A 16,138-nucleotide genomic window follows, 5' to 3' on the forward strand; every position below is an offset into this window, starting at 1 on the left:
TGGTCATGGAAGATAATTTGATTTTGAAGATTGGGCACCCAATCCAATATATGATTATGTATCATAGATTTGTACACTTCAAACCTATATAATCTTATTAACCAAGGTCAACCTCAATACAGTTAATAAAAATAAAAGATCAACAACAACAAACAATAATGGGTTGGTGTCTGATGTAGAACTTAAATGTTCTGTTGCTCTTTTCTGCGTGAGAATAAGGTTCTAGAATTATCTTGGTACTTGTCTTATCCACCTCACAGATGGCAAATGCCCTGAGAACCGGCGCTGTGTGTGCAGATATGTTCTAGTACTAACCCCATCTCGCTTTTCCCTGCAGAGGTTCAGTACCGGGGCCTGAATTTTTATCTTTATTGTTGAGAGTATCATAGTTGTCCCCCCTCTTTTTCCCCATTGACCCCCCTCCACCCAGGTCCTGCCCCACCCTAGGCCTTCACCAACGTATTGCCTGTGTCCATGGGCAAGGCATAGGTGCATATAAGTTCTTTGGTTAATAAAAAAATGAATGCCATTTTTCTTATATTCTTGCTATTTCTTATATTCTTGCTTTTCGATACTTTAACCTCTCCTCGATTTTCCCTCTAATTCCACCTTCATTCCCAAATTTTCAAATCCTATCAGTCAATTAAACTCAGTTCCTATGTTATCTTCCCCTTCAGGCTCACCTTGATATTCCCAGATCAAATTACCCTCTCTCATTGAACTCACTTTATGTTTTAACTATAATTTTCTTGTGAATGTGTTTTCTAGTTAATGACATAAATACCTCCATCTGATTCATTTTTTATTCTCCATAACCCTTAGCTAAGTGACTCACTGGCTCCTCAATAAATGTTTGCTAAATTAATTCATCAGTTCATTAAAATAGGAGGAAAGCTACTTGGGCTTCAGATCTCTGTTGGAGAGCAGAACTCTCAACGTAGGGAGAAAGGAGAGCATTTGGTTCCCATGGGGTCCTAGAGAGGACCCTGGGAGTCAGCCACAGACCAGGGCTGGTTTGCTGTGCCCCTTGAAATGAGATGCAAGCTTGAAGGTCACTTAAAATGTTGCAAGTAAAGTAACACACTGGTCAAATAATTTTCAAAGTCCATTAAACGTAATTGGGCTTTTTATCTCCCACCTGTAATTATTCTGGCACCTGAAAACCCGCCTGGCATATAGCAAGCCCTCAACAAGGGCCTGTTCACCATGTGAGTGGTTTAGGCAGCCACAGGGGAGAGTGGGGTCCTTCTTACACAACAGAGTGACAGCCTGAGATGGGCAGCACAGGGTCAGGGAGGCCTCTGGAGTCTTGGGAAATCAGTTTGGGCGACAGGAAACAGGAGACAGAACTGGCCGTTCTTTGAGATGAAAAGATTAAAAGTCGTTGGTCTTTGTGAAACTACTGTTATCAGACGAAGACGAAGTTGGGGGGGGGGGGGGGCTTTGCCCCAGTGGCTGCTGGGAGTGGAATCTTTAGATACCTTGAGAAAAAGAAGTGTCTGAGACTCGCATGGGAGAATGAAGGTGTCTGCTTTATTTGTCTCAACTTGAAATTCTCATGATTTTGGGGGGCAGGTCATTTTTTTAATCCATTTTGTCCTCAAAGACAGCGAGGAAGGATGGGTGCCTCTGGCCTTCAGAACGTGAAACTCTGGCTCTGAACCGCAGTGGCCGTGCCCACAGGTGCACTGTGACATCACGCTGGAGGCCCTGGGACGCTCTGTCACAATGGTCCTGGGTGACATCCAGCTGGTGCCCGGTCCTGACTGCCAGTCTCTGTGCTGAGGGTTTAGCAGGAGAAGGTGCTAGTTGTGTGGCCACAAATCTTGGGATGGGGAACCTCGCCTCGTGTCGCGGAGGTATGTCCATGGGGGCCCAGGGAATGCTGTCCCTTCTAACGGGCGAGGCGACACTTCTCTCCATGCCTTCTCAGCATGTTCATTCCTTTCTTTACAGTTGTCATGTAGAGTTGTACATATCTAGTGTCCTGCGATGTTTGGCACCCTCAGCTCTTAGAAAAATACTCATGGGGAAAATATGAAACGTATAATTGTATTTTGCCAAAAACTTATTAAAATTATTAATTACAGAAATCCACATTGAACCCAGAACTGCAGAGATGTGTAGGTAAGCATTTCGCAACAATAGAGGGAAATTAACATTGATTTTGAGCCGTCTGATCTCCCTTTAATGCTGAAATGTTTGTTGTTTTCAGGATAATTGGGGCATGTTGCTTCCATTTCTGTGATAGTTACCCATTCATGTCATTAGAATGTGTGTGTAGGTGTCAGTTGGTGACATGGAACACACATTTCCTTTTCTACCTTCCATGTTGTCAAAAATTCTTCTTTAACAGAGATACTTTCTAATCTTATCATTCAACTTATTCACCTCAACAGAGGTGAATTGTGAGAATGTAGTGTTTGTTTTTACTTAATTACCAACCAATAGCCCGTGTTTTAAACAAGCAATGGTAGGTGGAGAAATAGGCTCATGAAATGATGGGGACAGATAATCCAGTAAATAGAGGGTTAGACACATATAGAGAAAAGTAGGTAACGTCCACAGGTGAGAGAAACAAAACTTTATATAAACAGAAAATGATCTACTGCATTATATACATTTTTAGCTTTAAGAAAAAAGGGGTCTCCCTTAAAGATATCTTAAAATAATGCCTGGCTGTTTCCATTCTCACCCTTCAAGTGTTTTTTCTATGTCTACCTGCCAGAACCCGCCGTAACCATATGTGCAAATCAGTATTGTCTGCGCATCCCCTCAGCATTCTAGTACAAGGCTGTTTTAATAGTAAGAATAGTAACTGGCAAAGTACAGTAATGTAAGGCTTTCTGTGTGATACAAATTAAAACAAAGAGTGTGACACTGATTTCTAATTCATATTTAATGTATATTGCATCAAATAACAGTTAAACCGCTTACACTGGAATTATCTTTAAAAAGTTATATTTTATCACATAGATAACATGTTCTGGTAGATGATAGACAAAGGAGTTGATTTATGGGTATTTTCTTAACTTAATGACTGGTAGTCATTAAGCATTGGCACAGGTAAGGCCAAAACGGTGGATTTTGTTTGGGGAAACCAATGAGTGGCCCCGGAAATGAATGGAATAACTACCCTAAAATGGAGTCTAATTTAAAATACATATACTTACAGGGTTATGTTTTCCTCACAGGCAATTCATCCTCCTCCGAACTATCTCTCCACCGAGGAGGCCGTCATCATCCTAAAGGCAAGACAGAAACGTCGTCTCTGGTCAACTTGCGGGTGCTTCTCCCCACCCCACCTTTTTGTGAGGAGGCATTGAGGAGGTCAGTGCGGATTAGCAAGCGTTTCCCTGCCCGAGTGAGGACGATGTCAATGTTGATTTTCCTGGAAGAGCCGCCGCATCCTTGTTTACTCAAAGAACAAGCAGTCCATCCCAATTCTAGTCACGGTCAGCCTCAGTTCCTGCTCCTGTCTGAAGTGGGCAGAGATATAGTGGGCACTGGTGGGGTGTCTGTATTTGTGATGTTTACACATGGACGATGCTGAAGAACACAGGGTTTGGGTCAGGCTGCCGGGATCCAATCCTGGTTCTGTGACTTAATCGCATTGTGACCATAAGCTTATTTCTTGACGATCTATAAAATGAGGATGAAATGTGTACCTGTTTTATGAGGTTACTAGAGGCCCAGTGCACAAATTCGTGCACTGGTGGGGTCCCTTGGCCTGGCCTGTGGGGATCGGGCCAAAATCGGCTCTCCGACATCCCCTGAGGGGTACTGGATTGTGAGAAGGCGCAGGCCAGGCCGAGGGACTCATCTGTGTACGATCGGGGCCAGGGAGGGCCCACGGGAGTGCTCCAGGGCGTGTATGGCCCATCTGGCCCAGTCCCAATCAGCTGCAAGCTAACCTACCAGTGGGAGCATCTTCCCCCTGGTGGTCAGTGCGCATCATAGCAACTGGTCAAAAGGTCGAACGAATGGTTAGGCACTTAGCATATTAGGCTTTTATTATATAGGACTTTAAGGTTAAATCACATAAAATAAGTGAAGTGCTTTTTTTTTTTAAAATATATTTTATTGATTTTTTACAGCGAGGAAGGGAGAGAGATAGAGAGTTAGAAACATTGATGAGAGAGAAACATCGATCAGCCGCCTCCTGCACATCTCCCACCGGGGATGTGCCCACAACCCAAGTACATGCCCTTGACCGGAATCAAACCTGGGACCTTTCAGTCTGCAGGCCGACGCTCTATCCACTGAGCCAAACCGGTTTCGGCAGTGAAGTGCTTTGAAGAAGACCTAGCACACAAGTATTCCAAATATGCTCATTACATTGTGATTAATGCATAGTACAAGGATTACTGTGGACCATGTGCATTTAATTTTTCATTGTTCTTGAGCAGTCCCTATTGTTATGATTTCTAGCCACGGAACATGTGTGGTGAGTTGCATATGTCTGACCCTCGCACATGGTACTTGATATTCGTAACGAGGTCACAGGGATTCAGACTCCGGTCTCCCTCCATTGGAAGCCCGTGTTGATCTCTCTGCCCTATTGTTGTCCTTAAAGGGAATATCTTGAGCAGGAAATACAGGGCACACATGTCCACGTCTATTGACTTCTCAGAGACACTAGCTGCTTTCATATTTTTTCAGAAACTTAATGGGAGAGTCCAAATGACCAAAGTTCAGCTCTGTTTACCCCACAAAATTAAGTAACATATTTAGAAATATAGATACAAATAATAATAATAATTAATAATAATAACGGAAATGGTCAGCCTGGGTCGGGGAACCTCGTAGTGTCCTGGAACTGGAAATCAACAGTGAAGTGACGTCAGGCCCGTAGGGAGCAGACCCTTCACACACCCTCCCTCTCTTGACAGACAGGTCTTAGAAACCCACCCACTTTGATAGTGTGGCAGTGACAGCTATGACTTTAACGGAATAAATTTCTCCCAATTTCTAAAACTGTGCTTTTATTTTTTTCTTTTGCAGGGGATGGTGCTCAGGGTGCAATTATTGGGCTGTGGTTGGCCTCATTCACATGATGCCAGAGCTCATCTATGAAGCAGGGGACTCTGGGGCTGCCAGGGACTGTCCTGGGGGCCTCTATGGCATGAGCTACCTGTACTTTGCCAGCATCACATCTCGATGTCTCTCCTGGATGTCCTGGGATGTTTCAAGGTCACTAAACCTGTTCCTGCTGTGCGTGTGAGTAATGAGCAATGACATTACATATGCTCAGGGTCCATAACAACATTTATGTAACATAGAACTCGCCGAGGAGAGACTCGACAAGGAGAGGGTTGCTTTCTCTGAAATCGCCCTCTGGTTGTCTCATGCTGTGTTGTGTTTCCTGGTAGGTTACTGTGCGGAGCTGCCTCTCGGGCCAGGACACGTTGCAGGTGAAGGCCTCCTGCCTTGTGTGTGGTCACCTGAGCTGCTGCCCGTGTTCCTCTCGGAGATGCTGAGCTGCGTCCTTACACAGGCAAGTCTGATTCCTGTAGCTCCCTCCTTCATGTTTACATTCTGGGGAGTATTTGTAACAGGTGGTGAAACCTTTATGAGTTAGGAACTCATTCCTTTTAATGTTTTTTTTTATTGATTTCAAAGAGAAAGGGAGGGGGAGAGGGAAAGATAGAAACATCAATGATGAGAGACAATCATTGATAAGCTGCCTCCTGCATACCTCCGCAACCCGGACATGTGCCCTTGACCGGAATCGAACTCGGGACCCTTGGGTCCACAGGCTGATGCTCAGTCCGCTGAGCCAAACCAGCCAGGGCGGAACTCATTGCTTATGAACATGGAAACAGAACTTCAGGGGGGAAGGAGCAGGTCACACAGAGGTTCAGAGGCAGGAATTCTGGCCCATCTGGTGCTCTGTTCACTTAGAACTTTTATGCCCCTGCATGTCGCCTGCAGATGTTTGGGTCTGTGTGTGTCCTGTTTTGCTGAGGGTTTGGATTTAAGAAAATCTGAGAATCAACAAGAGGACTTTAGAGGATGAACCCAAACTGGGCAAATAGGAGTGAAGTGAACTGGGGTGGCAGTTTGGTGACGTCATGGACCGAGGCGGTCTTCTGAGGTACACTGTCACTGCCTTGTCACTCCGAGGCATGTTTAAAATCGCAACATGCCCTGACCGGTTTGGCTCAGTGGATAGAGCGCCAGCCTGCGGACTGAAGAGTCCCAGGTTCCATTCCAGTTGAGGACATGTACCTTCGTTGCGGGCACATCCCCAGTAGGGAGTGTGCAGGAAGCAGCTGATCGATGTTTCTAGCTCTCTATTCCTCTCTTCTCCCTTCCTCTCTGTAAAAAATCAATAAAATATATTCTAAAAATAAAATAAAATCGCAACAAATGTCACTGCCTTCAAGTCATGTTGCTTCAAGTACATTAACTTGGGCATCAGCTGAGAGGAAGCTCTGGTGTTGAAACTGTTCTTAAAAAATCATCCTGGTTCTTTATGATGAAGAATGAAGGAAGTCGAAGCTTAATTAGCTCATCGCTGCTGCTGATTATTTCGGGAGAAACTCATTAGGTCCCACTGAGTCCACACGAGGTGTTTCTCAACTGGGCGCTTTAAGCGGGAAAATATTGTTGCAGCGTCACTTGCCGAAGGAAAGAATGTGCAGATGGTCACCCAACAGGAAACGACTATAGAAATGAGTGTCTACACTTTAATGGAAAACTGCACCCCAGAGAATGCAGTTCTTCCAAAGCTTTTCTCAACCGTGGTCTGTGGGAAAGGATGAGAAAAGAATCTTTAGAGAATAATAAGTGGATGAGAAAAGAATCTTTAGAGAATAATAAGTGTAGTGTTCTGGATGGTCTTTATCAAATTAACAAGTGATGATTTTTAAAAAAATATATATTTTATTGATTTTTTTACAGAGAGGAAGGGAGAGGGATAGAGAGTTAGAAACATCGATGAGAGAGAAACATTGATCAGCTGCTTCCTGCACACCTCCTACTGGGGATGTGCCCGCAACCAAGGTACATGCCCTTGACCGGAATCGAACCTGGGACCGTTCAGTCCACAGGCTGATGCTCTATCCACTGAGCCAAACCAGCTAGGGCAACACATGATGATCCTTTAACACGGGCGGAAAGCAAACAGGAGTCCTGCTGCTCTCCTCTTACCCCGGAACCTCCTGTTCTCCTTGGGGCTCTCACTGAGTGGGGTCAGCGGGGCACCCAGGTAGGACCCCTCAGGGCAGTGCTTGTAAAGACCACTCTTCCTCGGGCACTGCTGGGTGTTCGGTGAAAGATGGTCCGGGCACACTGACCGCCTGTCTGTAAGATTGTGATTTGGGAGTGACCGTGATGATCCTTTTAGGAAATCAAACCCTTGTGGTTGGGAGATTCCAAGGTCTCCCCTTGCCCAGATCGGGACGGCGGACAGAAGCTATAAGAGTGGGAACAGTGAGCCCTCAGGGTCTGTGCTGGAGAAGGGCTGGCCTGGGGTTCAGGAGGCCTCCGCTGCAGCGGTCTCCTTCATAGATATCTGAGGGTCGGCACAAAACCTGTCAGTGTCAGTGATAACTCAATGGCCCTTCCCTTTTCTCTCCCTCTGTTATGGGATGTCTTCTCTTCCCCACTTCATCTTATGTACGTCTTTGTGCGTAAGATAGACAACTGATTACAGCAATGCTGGTGGCCAACCACAGCCCAGGTGATTCCTTACACTCGGATGGAAATGAAGGGAGAGCAGGATGGCGGCTCAGGAGCACAGGTCCTCACAGAGTCCTCCTTGAAGAGATGGCATCTGAGCAGAGCCCTGAGGAAGTGTGGAGGGAGCCCCAGGACTCGGTGGGAGGAGCAGTAAGTGCTGGTCCTCCACAGTCACCCGTGGGTGTGTGAGGACAGCAAGAGGGGAGGGTGGCCCCTGTGCAGCAAGTGGGGCAGTGGTAGGACACGAGGTCGTAAAGGTAGTGGGAGGGGAGGTCATGCAGGCCCGTTTCGGCCCCCACAGGACTCTAGATTTTATTCTGCACGTGACAATCAAGAACTGCCGCGAGCGGGCTAGGGAGTCCCGGGGTCTGACGTCTGATGCCATAACGTTTATGAACAGGAGGTAGTGTTCATTGACTCCTCCCTGTGTTCTAGGGCAGGGGTGGGCAACCTTTTTGTGAGTGCGTGCCAAAACCAGCAAAATCTCTGACTCAAAATTCTTCTGCGTGCCAACCCTAATTTTTTGAGAACATGTTATGCCTACTTGATATCTCTTAAGGTGTACGTATGTGAAGAACCTTGAAGAAATAATAAAATTCATTCGAGTGACAAAAACACAGTATATGATGATGAAAAATACATTTATTTTTTAATGTATACATGTACACTGATAGTCCGACAGGAAACTTTATGACTCCGTTTGATATTATCAGCGGGACTTTTGCTGCTGCATCACTGATGACAGAGATTTTACATCAGGTTTATATTTCGTGACCTTCAGAGATATGCACGAGCTACTACTTTCATCCGTCAGGCTACTCCTATTACGAGACTTAACAAAATTCATCGCTGAGAACAAAGATTCACAAGCGTATGTGGATGAAACCAAAACACTGGTCGGATCTAGGAAGGCAGGGAGAGTTAAGGCAGAGGCATAGAAATTGCTCTTCCCCTCTCTCATCAATCCATGTCTATGGTCTTTAAGATAACTTGTGATGTAAAATTATTTATTTATCTAAGATGCACCTACACTGAATTTATCTGAAAAATAAAAAAGTTGATATTAAGAAAAAAATTATAAATGGAAGATTATAAGAGAGGGTTTCGCGTGCCAGCAAAAGTTACTGGCGTGCCATGTTTGGCACGCGTGCCAGGGGTTGCCCACCCCTGTTCTAGGGGCTGTGCTCAGATTCCCAGGGTTTCTCACGTTCAGTTATTAAGAGGCTTCAGGAGGTTGGTACAGCTTTAATGGGGTCATTGAGCTTCAGTCTCCTGCCCACATATCTGCCTTTCTCTTCTCCCAGCCCCCACCTCTGTCTCAGGTGAGCACAGAGCACTGCTGGCCTTTTGTTGGCAGTTTAGTAATTTTTTTTTTTTATTCTCCACACAAAAGGAACAAAATAACTTGGGTTTTGAAAGATCAATAAGTCATTCTCCCTAGACTTCAGGAGCCTCTATTAGGTTTTTGCTGCTCCCCATCATGTAATCAATTCTTTCTTCCTGTGGGGGTTCCTTAATGTTAAAATGCAGCCCTACCAGGGTTGGCTCAGTGGATAGAGCATTGGCCCTGGGACTGAAGGGTCCTAGTTCAATTCTGGTCAAGGGCATTTAAAAAACATATTAAGCCCTAACTGGTTTGGCTCAGTGGATAGAGCGTCGGCCTGCGGACTGAAGGGTCCCAGGTTCGATTCCGGTCAAGGGCATGTATCTTGGTTTTGGGCACGTCCCCAGTGGGGAGTTTGCAGGAGGCAGCTGATCAATGTTTCTCTCTCATCGATGTTTCTAACTCTCTATCCCTCTCCCTTCCTCTCTGTAAAAAATCAATAAAATATATTTTAAAAAATAAAAATAAAAAACATATTAAAATGCACAAAATATCCTTTCTTCCCAACTCACTGTTGAATTGGCTGTTTATTTATAATATCTGTGAACTGACTTCGTTTGCTTCACGCATGGAAAAAAACACAATTGTGCACAATTACTAACATCACTTATTACCATGGTCTGGTTTTAATTATGATTTTATAGACATTTGAGTTTACAAGTATGTTCTAAGTTTCCTACCACTGCAGTCAATGGCTTGGTGAAGGAGTCTTTTTGTATTTTGGGCCCTTCTCTGTGTGGGATAGATGGAAAGATTTGGATGGTCGTGTAAGGGGTTCATGTCCATGCGGGTGTGTTAGATATGGTCACATTCCTCTCCTCTGGTGTTGACTGACGCTTTCCTACCTGGTTTGGCTCAGTGGATAGAGCATCAGCCTGGGGACTGAAGGGTCCCAGGTTCGATTCCGGTCAAGGGCACGGTCAAGGGCACGTGCCTAGGTGGCGGGCTCGATCCCCCGTAGGGGGTGTGCAGGAGGCAGCCGATCAATGATCCTCTCTCATCACTGACGTTTCTATCTCCCTCTCCCTTCCTCTCTGAGATCAATAAGAATATTTTTGAAAACTGCAGCACTAACGGAAAGGGGACACTTTGGAAGTCTTACCCACTACAGAGGTGAGTGCCAGTTGCAGGGAAGTTTCTGGCAGGGAGCTTAATGCTGCTTTCTTTTTGCACTGAGATGTGTGCTTGTGTGTCCAGCATGTTTACTTGGCTTGTGGGGGGTACGTTCTTGTCTTTCTCAGACACGTGTTACATAGGGAGTGGAGTGAGACCTTCGGTGACACAATACGTGCAGGGTGTTTCCAGGGCACGGCAGTGGGGCTCAGGCCCAGGACCCAGCCCAAATCACCCAGGAAGTGGCTGGCTTGTCAGAGGAGTGGGGTGGGCTCAGGGGAGCCCCAGTTTCAAGAGGGACAGCGGGTCCTTGTCTCATTTCCTAACCGGCCTGGAGCCCTGTGCGAGCGAGGCCTGAGGCTGCTGTGCCAGGCTGAGCCCTGATAACGGGCCTCACCCTTAGCCCAGAGCCTGCTGCGGCAGGGATAAACTTTGAGTGAAACTTTCCTTTGCTCCTTAGGAGTCTCGGGAGTACATCCGTGGAGAATGGTGTCCCAGAGGAAGCCATGAAATTCCCCACCAACAAATCGTTATTTTGAGAGAAGAAATATTAACCTAGTGTGAACCGGTCGATTCATCACTTTCAGTGCAATTCTCCTGAATGCTTACGAAACCTTGCCATTTCTTGGAAGCTCCGTGAATAGAATTCAGCAATGCTGGTGGCCCCTGCCTTAAATTCTAGAAAGGTAGGTTCATTTTCCTAGCACAAAAGGAGAAGGAAATTGTTCTGCTGCAGGTAGACCATTTTTAAACAGCCTCTTCTCTCGGGCCCCGCACGGACGAGGACATGCTTCAGGACTGGAAGTGCTTCCCCGGGAGTCATCCGTGCTGTGAGTACTAGTATTACTTTGCCACAGAGAAGGAAGCAACACTATTTCGGGTAAAGTTTTCTCTGCTCCAGAAGGCATAGATACAGCTAGCCTTGATGCTTTGAAATAAAGTCCAATAAATGAATCCCAGCCTCCTGTAGAGAAAGTCGTAAGCATGACTTGGACTTGGGCCTTCCGAAAAGAAAGCTGTCTTAATTCACCGCGTCTTACCCAGAACGACCACTCCTGGGGTGAGTTTCAGACTGGCTGTCTCTACCAGAGTTCCAGTTTAGCATCATCCCCCAGCAATGGTTCTTTTTTTTTTTTTTTAAATATATTTTATTGATTTTTTACAGAGAGGAAGGGAGAGGGATAGAGAGTTAGAAACATTGATGAGAGAGAAGCATCGATCAGCTGCATCCGGCACACACCCAACCAGGGATGTGCCTGCAACTAAGGTACATGCCCTTGACTGGAATCGAACCTGGGACCCTTCAGTCCGCAGGCCGACGCTCTATCCACTGAGCCAAACCAGTCAGGGCCCCAGCAGTGGTTCTTGATATACTTCCCTTTGTAGAGTATATAGATGTGTCATCTGGGTGCCACTGCTTTAAGGTCGGACACTATACCTATCACACACACACACACACACACACACACACACACACACACCATGTTAGCAAACTCCCTGACTCAAGATTCTTCCCCTCCAAAGTCCTCGTGAATCCCATCACATACGCTAACTCACAGGAGACCTGTGAGTTTAACAGCAGTGCCTGAACTCCCAGCTTCTGCTCAACTTAGATTCCCTGCCCTCGTTCTATTTTACAAACACTGGGTCTTTGTCTGGAAGGCATTTTCCCTCCCACCCCCATCCCCGCCCCAGCTTCTATTGAACTCCACCAGGACTCAGCCTAGGTACCTCCTTCTCTGGGAAAGCCTTCGTGAACACCTTCCCAGGCTGGTAAGGGGACCCTTTGAGGTCTTTGCAAAAACAATCCGTGCACTCCCTGGGCTGTTTGTTGTCTTTACGGTGTACACTTTCTCTCCGTATCTAAATGATAAGCTCCCTCATTGCCTAGCAGGACTTGGAACACAGTCTGCCCTCAACCAATGCCAGTGGACTAAATAGGTCTCATTCTAAATGGTAAACTCTCTGGCCCTTAGACATTTTGACCATCAGAGGCTGCCACGCTCCTCCGTATGGGGAATGAAGATAAATCTGTATCTACCCTATATAGAGTGACTGGGCTAGTGGCGAATGACCCATTCGTAGAAACTCAAATATGTCTGTCTCTTCTCGTTTCACGGAAAAGAACTGGATCTTATGACATTGTTTTAAAAAGAGCGATTCTTTCCTGATCTAGAAAAGAGTGGGAAGGGGTGAAAGTATTTCTCTACCCTACGTTCTCAGAGAATGGGATTAAGCAACATGTTGATGAACTGTGAGCCTCCTTTGAAAATGGTGCAGTGGGTTTCATAGTCATTGATCTTGCCTATTGCAAAGAAGAACCAGAGGGGAGGCTATTCTCAATGAGAGAGGAGGTCGTTTTGCTATTTTTCCAGTGAATTTTAATGGAACAGGAAGTTCTCAGCCTACCCGTTTGCATATCTAAATAAGAAAAATGGCACAGATAGTCCCAGAGGAAGGTTTGGCCAAGAATGGGCTTTCCAGGATTCCCAGTTTGTTTTCCTGAGCATTTGAAGCCTTTTCCACTCTTTTAGGTTAGTGCCTGCAGCTCTTTATCCAATATAAATGTGTTAGGTGCTTCTCTATAGTAGGTCCTGATTCAGCTGGTCTTGGAATTGTGAATTAAAGTTTAGTGTGCATTTCCCTACTTGCTAAGCAATTTTATCCATTTCGTTTTGAAGGTTTTTAGTCCACGTTAGCAAACGAGTCGAATTTGCATTTGGAAGTGGAGTCTTTGGAAAAACACCTGTTCTCTTATCTAAACTGTGTCCCCTTGCTAATAGGTCACAGAAATGATGTTTAGTGACATACACACATGGGTGTGTAAAGTCAGCTTTCTTAAACATACTTGTGATATACGTCAAGAATTTTCTTTCAGAGTATAATATGAGAGCGTGGATTAACTTCTTCTGAACCCACACCTGGGCTTATGTCATGTATGCCATAGTATACACTGTTTATTTTCAATAATCTTATGGATTATTGACAGATAAACCACCACATTACAGTGATCGTGCTCATTGCTGTGTAGGGTGAAAAAGTACTTTTACACCCATAAAGGGTACTTAGTACTTTCAGAATCCATTAAGAGCTGGGAAAAGAACAAGCTAAATCACAAGGAAGAAAGAATTACTTTGTGTGCATGTGTTCTGAAGAACCTTAAATAAAATCAGAATTTTTCTCTTCTTCTCCTTCTTCTTCTTCTCCTCTTCCTCCTCCTCCTCCTCCTCCTCCTCCTCCTCCTCCTCCTCCTCATTTTCATTCTCATTCTTATTCTGTTTGTTTAGTTTAGTTTAAACTGTATTTGAGTGTGAGGTTCTGAGGTGCAATTTTTTTTTTTTTGCCTATTTTTCTAGAATATCAAGGGGCATGAGAAATGGCACAGCCATCACAGAGTTCATTCTCCTCGGCTTTCCTGGGATCCACGGGCTCCAAGTCCCTGTCTTCACCGTGATCTTTTTCATCTACATACTCACCCTGGCAGGCAATGGGCTCATTATTGTCCTTGTCTGGGCTGAGCCCAGACTGCAAACTCCAATGTACTTCTTCCTCTGCAACTTGTCCTTCCTAGAGATCTGGTACACCACCACGGTCATCCCTAAACTGCTGGAAACCTTTGTGGTGGCAAGAACAGCGATCTGCACCCCGTGCTGCCTGCTACAGTCCTTCTTCCACTTCTTCCTGGGCACCACTGAGTTCTTCATCCTCACCAGCATGTCCTTTGACCGTTACCTGGCCATCTGCAGGCCCCTTCGCTACCCCGCCATCATGACCAGCAGCCTCTGCCTGCAACTGGCCCTCAGCTCCTGGGGGGTGGGCTTTGCCATTGTGTTTTGCCAGACGATCCTGCTCATTCAGTTGCCGTTCTGTGGCGACAACGTCATCAATCATTTCTACTGTGACATTGGTCCCATCTTGAAAGCAGCCTGTGGAGACACAAGCACTTTGGAGCTTCTAGGTCTCTTGGCAACCATCCTGGTGATCCCAGGGTCGCTGCTCTTCACTGTGATTTCTTATGCGTCCATTCTGTCTACCATCCTGAAGATTCCTTCCGCCCCTGGCCGCCAGAAGGCTTTTTCTACCTGTGCCTCTCACTTGACAGTGGTCTCCCTGTTTTATGGAGCCGTCGTGTTCATGTACCTGAGACCCACCGCACACTCCTCCTTTAAGATGAATAAGGTGGTGTCGGTGCTGAACACTATCCTCACGCCCCTTCTGAACCCGTTCATTTACACCATTAGAAACAAGGAGGTAAAAGAAGCCCTGAGAAAAGCAATGGCTTTTCCAAAGACTCGTCGTCATGCAGAGTAAAACAGGCGACACATCAACATCAACTTAATGCATGGACACAGACAACAGGGGGATGAGAGCATGAGTGTGTGTGTGTGTGGGGGGGGAGTTTGGGGGCTAATGGGGAGATGAGGACACATTTGTAATACCTTAACCAATAAAGAAATTAAAGATAAAAAAATAAACTTAATGCAGATACCAAATTAAATGTGAGAGAGGATTGTGGAGGAGGCGAAGGTGTGAAAGCGAACTACGATTGTTAGGGTTTCCTACAAGCATTCCTTACATATAAATGAATCAAAAATCCTCCTTAAAGAGGAGATGTGACCTAATTGTCTAACAAGGAAACCGCCGAGTGCCCTCAGGTGCATGAGACAGAACTGAGGACTTGCTCAATTATACGCGGAAAGTGGAAACCACTCAAGTCAGGGACAACCGTCAGTAACATATTTTTAAAATATAAGAAATCCTGCCCTAACTGGTTTGGCTCAGAGGATAGAGCGTCGGCCCACAGACGGAAGGGTCCCGGATTCAATTCCGGTCAAGGGCATGTACCTTGGTTGCAGGCTCGATCCCCAGTAGGGGACATGCAGGAGGCACTGATCGATGTTTCTCTCTCATCGATGTTTCTAACTCTCTAACCATCGCCCTTCCTCTCTGTAAAAATCAATTTAAAAAAATTTTTTAAAAAGAAATCCTGTCTTGCTCTGTTTATAATAAATCCCTTTGCCTCATCTCCTTGACAAAGGTATAAGGCATCCCACACCTCATTTTCTTAGTATTTATTTTCTTCATAATAGAAGTTCCCTAAAGTTTCCTAATCAATTCAAAGGGTCTTTTAAAAATGCTTGAAATACATTAGGTTTTTATCTGATAATGTCTCATTAAGTGGATGTCCATCTTTTTTTTAAAATAAAGATGTTGGGGTTTTTAAAAAATATATTTTTATTGATATCCAAGAGGAAGGGAGAGGGGAGAGAGAGAAACATCAACGATGAGAATCATTGATCAGCTGCCTCCTGCACCCTCTCCCCCTACTGGGGATCGAGCCCACAACTTGGGCATGCACCCTTGACTGGAATCGAACCCGGGACCCTTCAGTCCACAGGCCAACGCTCTATCCACTGAGCCAAACCAGCTAGGGCTGGATGTCCATCCTGACATAAAACACATTTTTCATTAAACCTAATGCTGTTTATTCCCAGATAATACCCAAAGCTGAGGATATTGTATGAAAATTTCCTATTGGATTGTGTCAGTTGCTATACTTCAACCTCGGTAGGCCATGTGCCTAGGAAACCAATAAAAATCTCAGAGCCAACATAACCATGAAGGCTTCCCTGCTGGGAAACTCAGCCCCAAGGTTACATTAAGTTTGGAGCTGGCGTGTATGATTCGCATGTAAAGTCCCTCAAGGCAGGTGGCAGATCTATTGGTATAACCTTGCTCTCAGACAAGACATCTGGCATGAAAGGTTCTTACACCATGATGACGCAGATGAGTCAGTTTGTAAAAGATAATTAGTATTCTATATGTCCCTCTTCCAATGGCAAAGAAATGTTATCATTAAAACCCCATTAAAACTATGATTTTTTAAAAAGGATTATTGTGCATTTTTTAGTACTGAATTGAAAATTCAAAAGTGCAATGAGGTAAAAATGTAAT

The 16,138-nt window shown here is 45.3% G+C and overlaps 1 protein-coding gene across 1 annotated transcript; it reads left to right on the top strand.

The window, feature by feature from the left end:
- Positions 1-13,552: 13,552 nt before the first annotated feature.
- On the top strand, positions 13,553-14,512 carry OR6X1 (olfactory receptor family 6 subfamily X member 1). Its single transcript, XM_070400069.1, has one exon. The coding sequence runs from the start codon at positions 13,553-13,555 to the stop codon at positions 14,492-14,494; it is 942 nt and encodes a 313-aa protein (XP_070256170.1). The 3' UTR covers positions 14,495-14,512.
- The last annotated feature ends 1,626 nt before the right edge of the window (positions 14,513-16,138 follow it).

The sequence above is a fragment of the Myotis yumanensis genome, unplaced genomic scaffold, assembly GCF_028538775.1.
Source record: "Myotis yumanensis isolate MYYU_CA2020_CCGP unplaced genomic scaffold, mMyoYum1.0.hap1 SCAF_19, whole genome shotgun sequence".
Taxonomy (NCBI): Eukaryota; Metazoa; Chordata; class Mammalia; order Chiroptera; family Vespertilionidae; genus Myotis; species Myotis yumanensis.

Excerpts from the sequence above, each read along its gene's own strand:
- OR6X1 (XM_070400069.1), top strand. The coding sequence starts at position 13,553 with ATGAGAAATGGCACAGCCATCACAGAGTTCATTCTCCTCGGCTTTCCT.